The following is a 19,715-nucleotide window of genomic DNA, read 5'->3' as shown; positions in this document are numbered from 1 at the left end:
TGCATGGCTATTTTCTGATTCTCAGTTTAGTTTTTAAAGCAGATTGCAGTCTAGGTTAGTTTTTAATTTTACACTCAAATGCTCATGAGTCATGCAAGTTGGTTACTATGTCAGATGATTAATGTAAACACAGCTTTTAAAAAATATACTCTGAATCGATTCAGGAGAGAATAAAGACTGTTTTAAAAATGTTAGAATTGATGCAATTTCTCAAACACATTTTCATTACAGCTCTTGTATTGTTGAGTTCTTACGCTCATTGAAAACCTGGAAAAGTCATGGAATTTTGACATGGCATTTTGCAGGCCTGGAACGGTTTGAGAAAACAGGAAAAACTCACTAAGTTTTGGAAAAGTCATGGAAGTTACATTTACATTTAGTCATTCATTCATTAATTTTCTTGTCGGCTTAGTCCCTTTATTAATCCAGGGTCGCCGCAGCGGAATGAACCGCCAACTTATCCAGCAAGTTTTTACGCAGTGGATCTCTGGGAAACATCCACACACACATTCACACACACACTCATACACTACGGACAATTTAGCCTATCCAATTCACCTGTACCACATGTCTTTGGAATGTGGGGGAAACCGAAGCACCCGGAGGAAACCCACGCGAAGGCTGAACCGAGGTTCCAACCAGCGACCCAGCGACCTTCTTGCTGTGAGGCGACAGCACTACCTATCACGCCACTGCCTCGCCACATTTAGTCATTTAGCAGACAATTTTGTATAAAGTGACTTAAGCTGCTGTCACACTAGAGCTTGTGCTTGCGAAATTCTGTCGTACGTCGCTGAGAAAAGGGGCGGGGTTAAACAATATTATTAGACATTAATAGCGATTGCTCCATATTTGAAATTTCTTATTTTAAGTTATCTTCTATTAGTCTAACTGATGTGATTTCGCAGGTAAGAATTCACCAAGCTTGAACTTTCGAATGCCGTAAAATGCGAAACTTGTTGCATGTTCTTGCTTTTCTGGTCTGCCGCATTTGCATGCCTATGAATGGAAGTCTATGGAGCGAAAAGTGCAGTGTGATCGCAGCTTTACAAAAGAAGTTGTTTTACCTACTATTAATATTTTAACAAACTATTAACATTATCTAAAATTAATTTGACAAATATCTCTATACTGGAATGGAGGTTAGTTGTTTTTACATTTCTTTTCTTGGCCATAAACATGTTCTTACATTATTAGGGCTGTGTAAGCATTATCTGTTTTGGGTAGATATAAAAATAAATTCAAAACTAAAGAAATTGTTGCATGGTTTTTGATGTGCTGTAATAAATTTAAATGTGCATTGTTTTTCTTATTATTTACTATGTATACATAGACATTACATGAATCATTAGGTCATAAAAATTTACTTGAAAGTCCTGGAAAAGTCATGGATTTTTTTCTTGTAAGAATGTGTATGAACCGTGTTTGAATATATCACATTAGATGAGAAAGCTCTGTGCTAATTTACAAATGTAAATATTGTTGTATTGCTCACAGTTGGCCATCGAATCTTAAAACCACCAATATGACCACTATGTACTTGGACTGGATTGGAATGTAGATTTCAGTGCCTCATTCCTCTGCTAGACAAATGCCTAAGGGGTTGATTAAAATCAGACATGGGAAGTAGAAGACTGGAAATGTGCATGTTTATGTAAAGAAGTCTACAATATAGGCTCTAATTATAGACAGCAGGTAATATAACTATATTTATATATATGTAATATATCTGTATTTTATTTCATTTTTGCTACACTGGTATTTCTTTTTATCAGCAATTGATTTTTTTTGTCGTTGTTTTTTTTGTTGCTTTTTTATTAAAGGGCATCATATTTTAAAAATTCTGCACTTTATACAAATACTGATTATAAGGCAATATCTAAGTGTCAATTACATAATATAAAATAATGCCATGCAGGCAAGAAATTGTGCTAAACCAACTTTAGAGCTAGCATTCTACACACTTTAAATTGCATATATAGACATGTAATTTGGAAGGGCAACATTTATTTGAATGAATTAATGAGCAAGAGATTGTTTATGTCTGCTGTGGTTTTAACAATAGGAAAAGTAAAAATACAATAGCTATTATCTCATTATCGTAGCTATTTAGTAATTGGGCTCCAGTCCGATGCTCTCTGTATTAATTCGATACTTCCCAAAATAGCTGGATCAGATATTTGTTGGAGTTGGGGACGTGTAATTCAATCCAATGCCAGTGTTGTACTAAACAAAGCAAAATCAAGCAGCCTCTCTGAATTTGCTGTCTGATTGCCTATTCTCAAACACACATCCTAATCTTAACCCTACCCCACACCTAATCTCAGCCCTACCAATATCCTGGCGAATGAGGTGATGTTTTTCAGCATTTTACCTGTCTTAATACTAAATTCCGAACAAAAGGTGTGCTCAAGATAACACCAAAACAGCGAGAGAGACCAAAGATTGTGCACTGTAATATAGTCCAGAACCGCTCTTAGAATATCCTGATGCAACACACCGGTCAGTCTTTGCCAGAGCATATAAGCGAAGCGGAGGACACTCAGCTCAATATTTCACGCTGCAGGCTGTTCTGCTCTCACTCACCGGTAAACCAAATCCCTCTCAGATGCCACTCGGACAGAACATTTTTGTAGTTTGTCTTATTGTTTTTTTCCTCATTTTCGTTTAGAATTTCTTAAGTACATTTCTGAGCAGAATCAAAGAACGAATTTAAGCAAGGCGAATCATTTCCAGTGTGACCTTATGTCTAATTTCATGCAGATACATTTAGAGCATCGCCAGTTCAATTGACCTAAACGTTTATAAAGTTCTGTATTTTTCTGTGTACACCATTGTTGGTATAGGCTTGTCATGGGTAAATAAATATGACCCTAAAACTACCAGTAGTATCCAATTCCTTTCTTAAAGAGGTAGTTCACCCAAAAATGTTCAAAACCTATGTGAATTTCTTCTGTTGAATACAAAAGAACGTAGTTTGAAAAATGCTAATTTCTGGGACCCATTGACTACCATAGTATTTTTATTTCTACAAAGAAAGTTAATGGATCCCACCAACCAGCATTCTTCAAAATATCTTCTTTTGTATTACACAGAAGAAAGAAATACTTAAAACAAGGGTGCCCTAACATTCATATAAACGGGCCAAAAATCAAATATCATTGAGAGCCATGGGCCGATAAATATACCGAACTACTTTAAATTAAAGCTGCCATGGGTAATTTCCTAATTTATTTCAGAATATTAAAAAATAAATCGAAAACATCACTTTGAATAGTATTAAATAATGCAGTATAACTTTTAAATGATAACTTATTGCAATAAAAAACAAAAACATCACATTTATAACACAGTGGAGTTCAATGCTGACTAGTCAAGCAGAAACTGCCTTTGCCTATATTTGCTCACCAGATTCTCTGCATTTTCCTCTATCTGTCAGGTGACAGTATGTACATTTTAAACTGAACTACAGCATTTAAATTGAAACAGCTAAATTGAGTCATAATTTTTGGTAGCTTAACAATAAAACAAACAAATAAAAGGTTACATTAAATTTGAAATGACAATCTCTAAACCATCCACATCATTCTCCTCCTCTGTCAGATGGGATGGCCCTAGTTTGGTCTTTTCTGGTTTAAAACCACACAATGAATTTAAATTTAAATTACCTCATCCTTTAGGCTTCATTGAGTGTTTTATTTGTTGTTGTTTTTTTATTGTTGTAAAGTTGTCCCTTTGATAAGCGATTCACTGAGTCATTTATTTAACCATTGTTTTTTTTTTTCCCCAAAATGGCTGATTTATCAGTTTTTCTTTTTACTTCACACACCCTTAAACACCTGAAACATTAACCCCTGTGTATAAAAGCTGTAAGTCTTACAAAAAAAAATAGCAGTTTCATGTCTCTTCCTCCATCTCCATAACAACATCCAGGCCTCTAAAATGAAGCCATCACCACACAATAGGAAAGAAGCACATTGACAGCAAGAGAAAATTACACCACTCGTCTACACCAATCAGTGTAATAACTCCATATCGTACTCTAGCAGGAGATTCATGCTTGATAATACATGTGGTGTGTCCTGGTTATTGAGGGAAGCACACACAACAGATGAAACCACACAAGTCATAATGGTGATGTGGGGAACAACATCGATATATCGAACATCTGAAATTGTCCACATTTCGAAGACACAAACCGGAGTAGGAGCACGGGTTATATTGAGCTCTAGTTCAGTTTCACAGCTGGGTATGTGGTTAATATGTCAATACACTGATCTCATGGGTTATGGTTTCATGTGTGTATTCGATCGTCTTGGGTAAACTGTGCTTTTGTCAGTATTCTTTTAACCAAGGTCTGTTGTTGTGATAAGCTACTTGCAGTTTCCGTATTTCTCGGCTCCCCATTTGTTTGATCAAGGTCTGACAAAGTCTCTTGCTGTGCAATACTGTGTGGCAGGACTAAATGAGTAGCTGCTGCCAGCAAGATGGCGCTGGACCATTTCTCTTTTCTGTCTCGGGAATCTATACATTCACCTGTTGATAATGCCTCTCACACTTAAAGCATTACTAGCTTACTTAAATCAGAATCACACTTGGCAGCCTAGGAAGTCATTTTGTGGAGCAACTAATGATCTCCTTCTCTCTTTGTCTGTCTTTCTTTCTTTTTTCACAGATTTGTTCCTCACCACCACATCAAATGAATTCGAGACCTGGATTAATAAGGTAGATTAAAGTACTACTTCCTCTTCTTTAGTCTTTAACACTAGGGTATTAAGAGAATTCCAACTTGTTGCAGTCATTCATTTGTATGAATTTTCAAAACATTCAGTTTTGTTTTGTTTTATGCTAAGTAGGGTTGTCACGATACTGGAATTCGATACCAATCGGTACTGAGGTTTTAAAAATGTCCATTTCAGTGAAGGTTATCAGTTATCAGTTATTTCCGTGAAGGTTATCAGCAAACTCACTGCTGTTTACAGAGTGTAACCACAAAAACAGGGACACCTTAGAAATAATTGTAAACTAACTAATACAGTAATTCTTTAACATAGGGCACATAAAGGACATATAACTTAAATTACACTGGTGCATGACATCTGTTACAGCTGCCATCAATATTGACAGTTTAAATTTGAGATGGTTTTTGAAAAGGTTGTAGTTTGTGAGATGGTCTGGTTTTCGAGAAATTGATATTATGCAATACTTTAAATTGTATCAGGCTAAGGTGAGCATGGATTGTACTAGAATGTATTTTCTGCAATGCATCAAGCCACCAATCTTCCTCAATACATAGTCCTAATTCATATTCCTATTTAGCTTTTTTACCTTTACTAAAAGAACAATCATCCAAGCTTAAAAGGTTTGAAAGTAGGAATGCACCGATATGGATTTTTTGACAGATATCGATAACTCTCAAGGGCCCTATCATACACCTGGCGCAATAAGGCGCAAGACATGTTGCTACAACATATTTGTATTTCTATTTTCAGACCAGCACAACACTAATTTTCCCGTTTTCCACGTTGTTTAAATAGCAAATCCATTTGTGCCACTTTGTGGACTCATGGGTGTTTCGGTCTAGATAAGGGGCGTGTTAAGGCACATTGTTGCTGCTTTGCTATCTTGAGGAACTAAACCATCTGATAGCAGGTCTAAAGTCCAGTGCAGAGCGCGTTAGTTGTACGGCTCCCTTACACATTGCTTATTAAAAATATTACTTTCTACATAAATATAAAATCCATTGTCTTCATGCCTTCTTAATCTTAAGGGGCTTTTTTAGTTTATTCATAACAATTTGCTTTTGTATAATGCTATTTTTTTATTAGCACCATTTATTCTATCCATATTTATACTTGTTTCATTAAAAACAAGCTTAGATTTGCCCACCTGTCGGCTTTTAGACCATATGCGTCATAGGACGTGTGTTTGGATATAACTCAGTTGTTTGACCACACTTTGTTATTATTGTTCTTTTATTCATTTGCTGGAAATTAGAACTGAATTTAGAAATAGTTTTAAAACAAATCTGCTCTTAACAAATTAAATTAATTATGTATAGGCTAATGGATGTCTGTGGATACAAAAAATTTCCTTATACACGAAAGAGAGTGAAAGTGAAAGTAAAGAATGAGGAGGCTTTTTCATTATCCTCTCACTGCAGATGGTCTGTTTTCTTGCTAGTGAAGCGCGCCATGTAAATAACAAATGCGCCGTGGCACGACGCAACTAACTCTTAAACGGAATGGGAGATGATACTCTGATTGGTTTATTCTCAAAAACTCATTAACAGAATAAGCTCAACCCTGTTAGATCACACGCCATGGCGCAGAGCGAATTTTCCTATCTTTAAAATAGCAAACGTGGATTCGGACACAACCTTAATGCTTTTTCGGACTTTGCGCCTAGATCATTAAAATAGAGCCCTAAGATTTAGAAGCCGATAGCTATAATACTATAGTCAATAATCATAAATATTTCAAAATGTTTTATTTTTATATAGTGAACAACTGATTTTATTTTAAAAACTTCATAAAAGTTTTAACTAATCTTATGAACTGAATAGCCTGCTTAAAGCAAAAAAAAAAAAATAATAATTTCAAATTTGCAACGTGATTATATAGACCTTTATTCATGATTTTATATAAATTAGCAATCCAAAAATAACTAATAATTGATGAAAGGTTTATGATAAACTGCTGTGTGTTTGAAACTAACTGCTGGCATTGTGTGATGCATGTGCACATGAAGCAGAGTCAGATTTTTCCTCGAGAGTCAGATTTTGATACAACACCTGAGCATTGAGTACTTTATGACAAACACAGAGCATAATATAAAGACAGAATGTAGCACTGGGTTTAGAACCCCTGTGCTGGATTCAGTGACTGGCACTTGTCTCCCCTGCTGCTGTGAAGGCTCTGACTGCTCACTAGTCACTATGTATATGCGTGGTAATAGCCATCATGTGCGCTCGTTACAATCATTATAAGTATGGCTATCACACTGAATACAATCTTACAACATGGCAAGCAATGCATTGATAAGAACAAATAATCATATTAGATTACAAACAACCCAACAAACTTGTTTAGCAAGTGTGCATCGCTGCTATTATGTTTACACATGTAATATTTTCCTTAGCCGATTTAAAGCAAAATACACAATGGCACTCTATCAAACACATCTACAATAATAAGAAACATGGTTACTTTCTGAGATATCAACGCACAGCAAACCCCACACAAAGAAAGGACAGACTTTGAAGTAATAAACAATGTAAGGAGAGCTCCATTATAGTGTACTGAACAAGTTCCGCCCACACATTTGCGAGGCAGGCAGTTCTGTACAATTACGTAACCTATCGGCTTAAAGATATTGTCCTAATTTTAATATCGGATCAATAACGATAACCTTTAAAAAAAACATTTATCGGCTGATATCGATATCACCGCTGATATATTGTGCATCTCTATTTGAAACCTTGAGTTTCTTTCTACTGTTACACATAAGAAATTATTTCGAAGAATGCTGGTTGATGGTACATATCAACTTCAAATCAGAAACTTAAATCAGTTTTGAAAAAGTGAATGTAGAGTAAATGATGAGAGATCTCACCTTTGGGTGAACAATCGCTTCGTTTATATTTATTTATAATCAAAATCTTACACATATACTGTATCCAAAGTGAAGAGAAATTATTGGGATAAGGACATACTGTAGAATGGCATCAGGAGCAAAAAAAGTCAACAAAATAAATGTTCTTCCTACAGAGTCATCCACAAGTTTGGACTTCAACATGTTGCTTACAGCACTGACATACAGCAAGCGTAGGTTTTAATGTGCAAGAACACAAAGTCAGAGGTCAACTACAGGAAGGAGAGCTAAGAAAAGAAAAAGTGTGTTGACAGGCGGCAAGATGGATGAAAGACTTAAAGCTAGGAAAACTAGAAAATCAAAGGTGAAAAGTGTAAGAAGTAGAGAGCGAGTTGTATAAAGGAGCATCTGCGCACAAGGGGGAACTGCAGAAATAGCAGATGATGAATAGTTGAACAATGCGAGCAAGAAAAAGAGAGAGAGAGAATTGCAGTGTGCCGCAGTGACCCAAACTGACTGTAAAAGGTCACCGGTGTGTCGTCTTAAAGCACTGTTTTTTTTTTCCGGAAGCATTTCCCCCTGCCCTCTATTTTTTTCTAACAGCAAGTCCATGGCGCTCCAGCACTGATGGTGCTACGGAGATACAGAGAGAGAGAGAGAGAGAAAGTCAGGTTAGATCGCCTCTTCTCCTCCCATGGCGCGCCTCATCATTTCATTCTGAGAGTGAGAGGCTGGTGACAGAAGTGCATGGATAGATAAAATGACGTGCTGTGGTGGAAATACAGAAAAGGAGGAGATAAGTGGGTGGATGATTAAAGAGGGGGAGCGATGGGCAATTGCTAATCACATCTGAGGCAGCAGCCATTTTAGACTCTGCTTATTTCATATTCCTTAAAAGTGGCTTAAGGGATCTGAATGAAAAACACAGCTGATTGGTGACTAGTCTTTGATTACAGACTCTTACTCGCAAAAACAAACACTTGCGCACACACATATACCTGACAGGCAAATGCCTCCCAGTAAAATTGCAGTAATCCTGCCACTATTTACTATGAGGTTTTTGAGTTAACAGTCTTTGGTCACAGGCCAGTGCCCTCTGCTTCCTGTAGCACACTCCGTTTTAATTACTTTCCTCTCGCCCTCCTTAAACACTTATTCCCAGCTCTGATTATACACACACGCGCACACACAGTAGCTCCGGTGTTTGTTTAAATTGAAAAGCTTCGGCTGTAGTCTGCATGCAAAGTCATTACAGTAATACAAGACACCATCAGTCATTTGAGCAGCAAGACTGAGCAGCCCAAGCAAACAAACAAACAAGACCGAAAATATTAGCCCTGCCATTCTTTAGCTTAGTGCATTATTTGTTTTTTTCGTCGCTCAAGTTGTTGAGTTAGGCTGCCCCCCACCAGTTGGTTAAATCCCTGTATGTAATAGACATGAAAATGAATGCATCTTCACGCGGTCGGTGCTTGTTTGTAAGTAAATCGGTTGTGAACTTAATCATGGCCAACATGCCAAAACTTAATCTGTGCAGTGCCGCACTTTAGCACACAATATGTTGGTCACACAAGAGCCACACAATCAATCCACAGTCTGGGTTAACAATTTAGAGCTCAGTCAGGCCAAGTTTAAGTGCTTGCTTTATGGTGCTTTCACACCTAGACTTTTGTTTCGGAACCTGTCTCGTTTGCCCAGTTAGGGCGGTTGGTTTGGCATATGTGAATCCAGCAATCGTGCTCGGATCCATGCCAAAACAATCGCTCCGAGATTGCTTGAATGAGGTGGTGTCAGCTTGTTTGAAACGAACTCTGGAGCAGATCAATTGTAGTGAGAAAGTGATATGATCCGAGCCCAGTTATATCACAGTGTTTTATGGATATGTAATAGGCATACGGCTATATGAAGAGAGAATTATGAGTTGGGCGGAAGGTTATTTAACAGACATCTCGTTTGCGGGCATCCGACTAATAATCTGCCGGAAATCGCGCGTCTCCCTCCCAGTCCTCAAAGACTTCACGCACCCTTCTCACCCCTCCCCACTGCATCTCTCCTCGCTCTTCAGACACGTCGCGCAGACCTTGTCAAACACCACCAAACCACCACCCCCGACAGCTGAGCAGGACTCCGCAAAATAAACCATGAAACTCTGACCAATAATTGGAAAAATTTGTTTTATTTGTTTTTATCTGTATTATTCTTAGCAGTGTCCTTGTAACACAGTCTATATATTTTCTATGTGAATTACAACAAATTTTGCATAATTATGTGCAACTAACCTTAGATGTTTTTTTTTTTTTTTTTTTTAGTGGAATTGAAGCTTGCTAAATATTCATGAAGATAAATAGGCAGAGTTTAAAAATTAAATGTGTAGCAAATTATTTATTGTTGTGCAGCACAGTTTGGATACAGCATGCTAATACAACCTAATAAATAAAAAGCAGTTAGTGGGTTGTTTGCCGCTTTTAAATCATTTAAGGAGACAAAATTGGACATAACATGTCAGGTCATGTACTTCATAGATTGTGTTATCTGTATTTATATACAGTGGGTGACAGTTTAATATGACCATTACTGCCTTATGTGATGCCTTCGCAGGACTAAGTGATTAAGAAAATGATTTTAGGTGTAACAGAAGTTTACGGCTATGCTGCCAGAGGGGACAAAGGATGGGATGCGAACAAAGAGAAATGTACAGTAGCTTTAAACTATCTTCTACTTGTAAATATAGATGAAATAATGAAACCAACCATTATAATTCATTCCTTAATCATTAAAAACTTGTAAACACGCTTTATTATCATTGTAAACTTATGAGGATTCATTTTGGAAATTAATACTAAATGCATACTAAGGGCCAATCCATATCCTCCCCCTTAGCTCACCTCTTGTTCTCGTGAAAGGGTAGGGTTGTCCCAATTCTCTTTAGTTTGAATGCGTAGGTCTAAGGGGAATGGCTAGAAAGCCCTTGAAACTGAGATTTTTCAGGGGGTACAAAAATTTCCCTGAATACATCGTCTTCAACAGCTTACAAGATATAATTGCAATAGTTGTAATGAAATATACAAAGATGATTTAAAAAAAATGGAAGTCATTTTTGATCATTGCTATAAAAATTATTGAACATTAGTTTTGCCATTATTAACTCTAATATGCGCCTGTGTTCTACAATCTACAATATAATAAACAATTTGTTAAAAATACTATAATGAGACTGTGGGAGGCTGATATATTTTGTCCTTTTCTGTTCATATACTCTTAAGGTTTTCTTTCTCTGTGCTACTCGTTAAAGAGCCTGGGATTTAACATGGTAATGCCAGAGCAGCAAGAGCCTTTTTTGTTGGAAAACAATTAATTACAGCTATTCACTCCATAAATCTCTTAAAATGCGTAGCGCCTATTATAGCAAAATGCTTTCTGTTTGCTAATGATCGTCAAACTGCGAAGTTCAGCATTTAGTAAGCGTTAGCAAAACGCCTCAGTCCAACAGCCCTCAGAGAATGTTACGGCACATCCTCTTTTATAGCCTTTACAATTCCAATAGTGCTGCCTGGCTGTTTTTAACTGCCTGTAGGGAAGATCTGAATGACTGTACAACATTTCCTGTCTGGAGCATAATGTGAATTCAGGCCTTGACCAACCAGAACTTGAAAAGAATATGAAAATATTTGTTCTTGATTTTACATAACTCAGGTGAGTTGCTATATTATTGGAGGATGGAGGATGGTTGGGATTTTGTAGAATGATGGGATGGAGTCTGCGTCAACAAAATGTTTAGAAGCAAGTTTAATGGAATTACAGTTTTCTCCATTGATTTGACTCATTTATTGAAACAGAAGTTACATTCTCAAAATTCTAAGACTATTTTGGCAAAACAGTGTTACAGTTTAGCACAACACTATAGCTCACTTGCAAAAGCTCATACCTTTCCCAAAATAGTTCACTCATGTGTCAAAACTAAATTTCCTTCTCATTTAAACAGTCAGTGCCCCCAAAATGCTTTGTCCCTTTAGTATTGTGTAAGCCCTGCAAGTCAACATGTTTAGATGTTTTGTCATTACGGCAATAGACCACTAAAATATCGCTCACGTCCACCTTACAGTCTTAGCCCAGTCCTTCATTGACAATGGTTACTGTACTGTTTTTGTCTCGCTAACAGAATTCAAGTGTGTATTAAACTGAAAAAAAGAAATAGGATTTTAGGGTAAGAGTAGCCTCCAAGGTTTGACGTCACACATTGCACTCATACTGCCAAAGAAATGGTACCTCCCTTTTTTATTGTAATGATTAACCACACACAAAGCAACTATCATAAATCAGAGCAAAAAGAATAAATAGCTGTAATAAATTGTAATCAAATTTTCCAAAGATTCACTTACTATATGGTATTCCTGGTATATGGTCTTGACTAATTTTGACAATTGAACAGACGATTGTGCATGTGATGACTTATACAATGAAATGATGCTGACACATTTTGGAAAGAACAACCATTAGACTGAGAATTACCAATCAGTTTAGATCAACAAGATCTATTTACTTGGAAATTGTGCTAAATGTAGTCTATCTGTACTTAATCATTTGCAAAGATGTACTTAGAGATTTGCAATTTGATTAAATGAATGAAAAATTTAATTCTGTTGAAAAACAATTGCCAAGTGGTTTGGAGGTTTGTCCATGTTGTTTTGAGAATGTAATTTCTGTTTCAAGAAATGAGCCAAACCAATGGAGAAAAACTGTAATACAGACTGATTTACAGATGGTTTTGACATGTCTGATATAGTTATCTTTTACATTTAATCATTTAGTAAATGTTTTATCAAATGCAACTTAGAGGATAAAAGAAGCACTTCAGATCAACGGACAGCAGTAATATATAGATGCCATGACAAGTTAGTTTAGCTAGTGTTTTTTTTTTTTTTTTTTTACCTGACATAACTGATTTAACGTTAAGTTTCCATCATAAAAGTACTGTATCTTATGCTTTTGCATTCATGCTTTTCAGAGTAAAAGCATTTTAACCTGACAACACAAATGTCAGCAGGGTCAAACACTGAATTACAGCATCAAGCAAAAGCCTGGCTGGTTCATGTCATTGCTTTGCTCTTATATTCACTTAAACCTTTCCAGACATTACAGTATGGATGTTTAGATTCTTGCTCAAGTGTCATTTTTATTGGTGTGTAATAGCATCTGGATATGTAATTGCTTGCAGTTGTAGTTAAAAATTAATCTAAGAATCAGTATCTTCACCACCTCCAGTTTTTAATTACATGAGTATACAACAGAATTTGTTTCCCATTTATCCCATGATTTACTCACCCTGAAGGCATCACAAGGTATTACTTTTTTGATTCATTTAAATGCAGTTGAGGTTATTTTAATAACTGTATTTGGCTTTTAGCCGGCAGCCAACTTTCTGCAACTTTCATGTGGTTGCCCACTGAAGTTATGTAGGGCTGCGCCTGGTCAGTACCTGGATGGGAGATCACATGGGAAAACTAAGTTGCTGCCGGAAGTGATGTTAGTGAGACCAGCAGGGGGGTCCTAGCGCCCCAGTATAGTGAACGAGACTCTATGCTGCTCAGTGAGCCTCTGTCCATCATGGCCTCCTAATCATCCCCATATCATAATTGGCTTCATTACTCAATCTCCTCTCCACCAATCAGCTGGTGTGTGGTGTGCGGTCTGGCGCAATATACCTGCCGTTGCGTCATCCAGGTGAATGCTGCTCATTGGTGGTTGATGAGAAGATTCCCCCCAATGTGTTAAAGCGCTTTGAGTGCCCAGAAAAGTGCTATATAAATGTAAGGAATTATTATTATTATTATTATTATTGTTATTCTTATTATTAGTAGTATTAGTAATATTGTTATTATTTTGCTGCTATACGAAGGCACAGTGCCATTGTTAAAAAAAAAATGTCTAATTAATTTGCGTCAATCCATAGTAAATTAGTAGTTCCTCATATGGTTCTACGAATGAATATAGGTCTTCTTTAGTGAATCCAGACCATATTTGGATTCAGTGCAGGAATTAAATATCCATATTTAAAACTTTGTCGGTTGTGTAACTTCCCATGAGCATTGGATGTCGTTGTGTTCTATTTTTGAGGGGCATTTGTTGATGCTTTTAGCACCACCAGCTGGACGGTTCACTGGAAGTGACATAAAAAGTTTGTAAAGTTTAAATTATCTATATTTTTATTTTATGTAAAATGCATGGATTTGCTACAGGAGACCTTTATTCACCTCCCAGAGCCTTATGGGGCACTTTTTATTGTGGATGGATGTTTTATATTTAACCTATTTTTTAAACTGCTGATAAAAATAAAGCTGTTGCCCTTTGCCATTGAACAGTCTTTTGCTGCAAAAGCCAAATCTGGTTTTCCAAATGATTTTGACTGGATTCGACTGAACAAAGAATGTCATATACACCCATGATGCCTTAAGGGTGAGTAAATCATGGAATGATTTTCATTTTCGGATAAACTATCCCTTTAAGGACACCAGCAGTATGTATATACATTATATACATTACTTTTCCTAAAACCAATTTACAAAGCTGTTGAGACAAAGTTTTAGTAAGGAATGGAAAGTTGTCCATATGAAATTAAAAATTGCAATGTTTATTTTACTAGCGCACATTGTTATTCTTTAGGTGAAAAATTTAACTGTCCAAGATAATCGACTGGAAAAAAAGGTTTGTTTGGTAATCTTCAATGTCTGACAGTTTGCTTCTGCATCTAAAGTGGTGGTCTTTCTCTGATGATGTCAGTTTGATGGCTTCAGCCACAATTTTCTTAACCCTCTTACCGTTAGTATACTACAGTATGAGGGAATAATAGATTAGTTTAAAACTTTATTAATCCTCTTGGAAAAATAAATTTTGAATTGTAGTACTTCACATGTAACATAAAAACTTGAAATCAACTTTTGGTTCACATGGATGTTTAAGAGTGAGAGTTTTAAGAAGTGTGCGGGTTGACCTTTTTACCACTTTTAAATGCAATACTTCAATTTTAATAATATAATCATAATTGCAGCAAGCATACTCGTGTTAACATAGGTGGCATATGCCGATTTTAGCTGAGGAATCAAGGCATCAATTTTTACACCTTAATTGCCTTATTGGCGTTCTGACCAAAGTGCACATGTGCTTATGAGGGTGGCAGTATGGAAATATATGACATCTATACATAAAGTGATTTGGGGGATGTGAATAAATACATCTCTTTTTTTGTCAACTGAGGCAATGACCCTGTACTCGGCGGCCCAGCATTTGCTATAACCCTCTTCATCTTCAGTGGTATTGGACAGGTGCATGAATGGAAAATACTGTAGACTCATTCTGTGACAAACAAGTTCACACAGCTGAACAATATCCATGACATCCTGAAATTTTCCCTTCTCTCCAAATCGCTGGACTCTGTTAGCACAACTCATTCCCATCAGTCTTTGCCTTTTACCCATGTTCAGAATGTGACAACTATGCAGGCAAACCCAGCTGAAATGGTATTGCTGTCACATTTCTATGGAAACAAAAAAGCCTAGAATACGACAATGCAAAAATGTTTTGCATTAGACGTAAATAAACTAGATCTGTGGCCGGTTACACACCTACACTTTGTGTTGTCATTTGTGCTGTACTGTGAGGTATGCAAATAATTGCAGTGAAAACCATCACAATTTTTTTAAGGAATAATATAAATTGATATTTAGGGCTGCTCAATTTTTCAAGAAAGTTTGAGTTGTTTTATTTTGGCTAGAATAAAAGCAGGTTTAAATAATTTAAACTTATTTTAAGGTCAATATAATTAACCCCCTTAAACAATATATTTTTTATTGTCTGGAGAAGTAACTACTACTACTATACAATGACTTGCCTAATTATCCTAGTCAAGCCTTTAAATGTCACTTCAAGCTGAATACTAGTGTCTTGAAAAATATCTAGTAAAATATTATGCATCATAGCAAAGATAAAATTAATCAGTTATTAAAAATGTCTTATTAAAACTATTATGATTAGAAATGCATTGTAAAACATCTTCTTTCCATCAAACAGAAATTGGGGAAAATTATATAGGGCCACTAATAATTCTGACTTCAACTGTATATTTTTTTTCCTCCCTGTAAATAAGGAAATGAAAATAAGTACAATAGAATAAAAATATGAAACAAACTGTGCTTTAAGCCTTTTCACTGTAAGAAAAAACTTTAATTATAGCTACAAAAGTCCTTCAGCCAAGAGCAGTGAGTGATTTTCTCCTTGTGTTGTTTGATTAATAATAATAAAAACAGTTGGCAGCAAGATTATTGCACGCTGTTAATTTAAAAGCAGTTCAGTTCTGATTTATGGTTTCACTTTCACATGTCTTCTGCTTCTCAGCTCGTTTGCTTATTGCACAACTGGAAAGGGGGTCGTATATGATGCAATAATTGTTTTATCTTGATTAATGTTTTTTTTCATAATCATTAGAAGCCAAAATTAAAACTGAATTTCGATTAATTGCACAACCTTATTGATATTCATTATCTGTAAACATTTCTAAAATTTTGAAGTTTCGAGACAGACAGCCATGTTGATATGGTTTGTGATTTGGTCTTATAGTAACTTAGAAGTCCTCTTCACTACTCACAGATTTAAGAGCTAGTTTTCATTGTCGTCCTAATTTTAGGACTGACACAGTATATTTTTTTACGATTTTCCGCTAAATTGTCAAGTAAAGACAAACTTTCATCCTAATAACGTTTTGTGAATCCTGGCCCAAAATTAAAAGCAGAAGTTCTTAGAAATGGAAATTCAATTTTGTATCAAATATTCATTTCTTAGTACCGAAACATCGATAAATGCAATGTCTCTAAAGACACTCCCTCCCTAAAAGCATTGATTCTATCAAGTAATTCTCCGGCACTACACGCAGGTTTACTCACAACCCCCTGAGGGCAACATGGCGCTGTTACAGCCCCTTCCTATTAACATCAGTGTTCAATCAATCCAATGAGACGGACCCTGTGACTCAACACGGCCTCATTCTACTCCGAGAAGATTAGGGTGAGCAAGTCAAGTCGCCATTATCTTTACATAAGCCACAATCACATTACAGTTGAGCTGCCTCCCGCAATCATACACCAATCGATATTACACAAGACCGCCAGATGCATGCCTGCAGTTTGAGAGCAAAGGCTCAAGGGAGTTTTCAATGGAGATAGATAAACACTGTCCACACAGAAGGAAGGAGGCACTTGAGTTTTGCTCTTCGTGAGAATTATGAACAAATCCCTCAGGCCGCATAAAACAGCTTCGTTTATCAAGTGGGACAACCACTGCAAGAAGACAAATAGTGCATGTAATCCATTGTGGAACCAAATTTAGCAGTCTTTTTTATGGAAGTACATTCTGATTGATTAATAAACACAATATATGTTATATTTTAAACAAATAAATGTGCCACAGCAGACCTCATTGTTTCAGTTGACCTAGATGATGCTTTTAAATAACCTAGAGTTTTTAAGAAGTACTGTTACAGATACGCAGATGCTCTCATTTTTGGGATGTTTCTATATTTTTCTCCTATTCCCCTTTGTAATTGTGAGCTAAAGCAGTATGTGTCATCACACATAATGAGACCAATTACCGCTCTGCCATCTTGGTTTTTTGAAAGACTTTGAAAGCTGACAGAAACACTGCATCTGGCCGAGCTGAAGTGATTAGACCGAGGTGTTTTGTGCTGACTGAGCCTCAGATGGTTCTGGAGGTAATGAAGCGATTTATGGTCAGTTACAGGTTGGTGATGGTGGAGGAGGGAGAGTTCTGGTGTAGTGCTGGAGAAAACTGACCGGGGAAAAACGAGCGGTTGTGGGTCAGCTTGCTCCTAAAAACACCTAATACACATTAATGAGCTCACATAATTTCCACATCCTATCTGTAATATATGCAATACTTGCAGCGTTGTTGCGGATCCAAATGTAGCGTCTTTATTTAAAAGACTAGTCAGTCAGGCAGGGGTCAATCTCATGAGCAAACAGAAACATACAGGGCTCTCCAAAGACTAGTCAAGTCACAGGCAAAGAGATCGGTTCAGGCGGCTAACAGCAAAAATCAATAGACAAAGCAGGAGTCTGGAAACACGGCACAGAAAACAAGGCAAGGAAAACGCTTCGTAATGCTACAGGATACCAAAAGCAATGTAAATGAGAAAGTGAAGTATACATATAGTCCATGTTTAGAGTGAAATCAAGCTACAGCTGTGTCTGTGTGTGAGTGTTCGGATTATTGTCAGCTGTTGCAAGAGTTGATTGGTTCAAAGAGTTCTGGGAGTTCTGCAGGAATACCGAAATAAATCTCCAGTGTTGGTAACATTGCTGGCGATCGTGACACTCTTACATTAATAGTATTATGAATTATTTGTTTATTTAATTGTTTGTTATTTTAATTGTGTGTAATTACATGGTTATTGTCTCTACAATGAGTAACAATTTTATCTGTTTTATATTAATTTGGCTAAATAGTTATTGAAAGCTAGACTGGTTAGAATGATCTGCTCAAGTTCAAACCGATCATCAGAGCGAAGAAGGGTACTTAAAGGAATAATTCCATCAAACATTTAAGTTATCAGATTATTTTTTCACCCTAAAGCCATTTTCGGTGTATATGACTTTCTTCTGTCACAACAAACACAGTCGAAAAATGTTTTACATTTTATCCTGGCTCTTTCATGCTGAATAATAGTGTTGGCTAGTAGACCTTTTTTAAGCTACTGCATTTATTATGAGGTAAATTAGTGTGTTTTTGCAACAAAAAATATTTCAGATTTTTAATCCCATTATAATTTTGGCATAAATTATATGACTGCATCATTAATAATTTTTAGGGTTATAGAGGTAATGTAATGCGTATTTATATAGCGCATTTATTCTGTATGGCCATACAACCAAAGCACTTCACAATCCACCAGTGTGCGACGGCAACCACAGGACATTGACGCTAGCTATTGGTGAAGTGGAGAGACAGTGATTGGGCCAATTCAGTGGATGTGGATAATTGGGAAGCCATGATCATAAGGGCAGATTGAGGGACTTTGGCCTGGACAACGGGGCTATACCCCTGCTCTTTACTAGAAGTGCCATGGGATTTTTAATAACCACAGAATGTCAGGACCTCGGTTTAACATCTCATCTGAAAGACGGTTACACTGATGGTACGCTGAAGTCACTTTTAAACTTTTATTTTACAAGGGAAAAAAGCACACTGAGATTAAAAATCTTCTTTACAAGAGCGTTCTGGCCCAAGATTTTGTAGTATACAGTTGGGTTTAACAGAAAAATAATAATAATTAAAATAACAGGTAACACCGTTCATCCCTCAAAACACACAAACAATGAGAGGTAAATCTAGTCAAGACATCTACAGGCCGAAGTTTCAAATTCTAAATCATTTAAAATCTTTTTAAAGGTATAGTCAAATCAACTCTTTTAACGGCAACTTTGTTTCCAGGTTATTTCATGCACGAGGTGCTTGAAGAAGCAAACAATCTCCTGTGCTTGTTTTTTTTTTTCTTTCTCTCTCTCTCTCTTTATTTTGAACACAAAAGTGATTTGTCACATTTTTATTGACCTCAAGTACAGTAGTACAATTTTAATTTGTTGTTAAAATGTAATTTAATATTAATGATGCTGTTATAAATGTATTTAACAGAGTATTGACTCTTTTCATGAGAATATTTAATGACAAATTTAGATTGTTCCACTGAAAAAAGTGAAAATGAGAGTTATAATGGCCTCTTAAAAATCATTGGTATGACAGATTTATGACAAGCTAGGCTGTGTTAAGTTACATAATGAAGACATCTCAAACAATGTGACCGTTGCATTTGACATGACAGAACTGAGCTAATGACATGCATGTAATCTCATTCAAATTCATGACATGTCATGTATTGATTTTAAAAAGGTGTCTTCTTGACAATTTAATGAACACCCTCTTTAAGTTATGTGTGTGTTACTACGCTTTGTTAATGGTCCAAGGAGAATAGTCAGGCTGGTCAAAGGTGATAGTAAAGCAACAGTAACTCAAGTAGCCACATGTTATAACCAATGCATGCAGAAAAGCAGAACGCACAA

The 19,715-nt window shown here is 36.3% G+C and overlaps 1 protein-coding gene across 3 annotated transcripts in view; it reads left to right on the top strand.

The window, feature by feature from the left end:
• Positions 1 to 19,715, top strand: part of itfg1 (integrin alpha FG-GAP repeat containing 1) — a 228,834-nt gene that overhangs the window by 40,359 nt on the left and 168,760 nt on the right. For all 3 annotated transcript variants that reach the window (XR_012383480.1, XR_012383481.1, XM_073908876.1), the window contains exon 7: positions 4,676 to 4,725. Coding sequence is in view for 1 of the 3 variants with exons in the window: in XM_073908876.1 (XP_073764977.1) it covers positions 4,676 to 4,725 (50 nt within the window). In the remaining 2 variants the exon portion in view is untranslated. The remainder of the gene's footprint in view (positions 1 to 4,675; positions 4,726 to 19,715) is intronic.

Source organism: Danio rerio, chromosome 7 (assembly GCF_049306965.1).
Source record: "Danio rerio strain Tuebingen ecotype United States chromosome 7, GRCz12tu, whole genome shotgun sequence".
Lineage (NCBI taxonomy): Eukaryota > Metazoa > Chordata > Actinopteri > Cypriniformes > Danionidae > Danio > Danio rerio.
The sequence above is the reverse complement of the archived record's forward strand: the minus strand, read 5'-3'. Positions and strand labels throughout refer to the sequence as shown.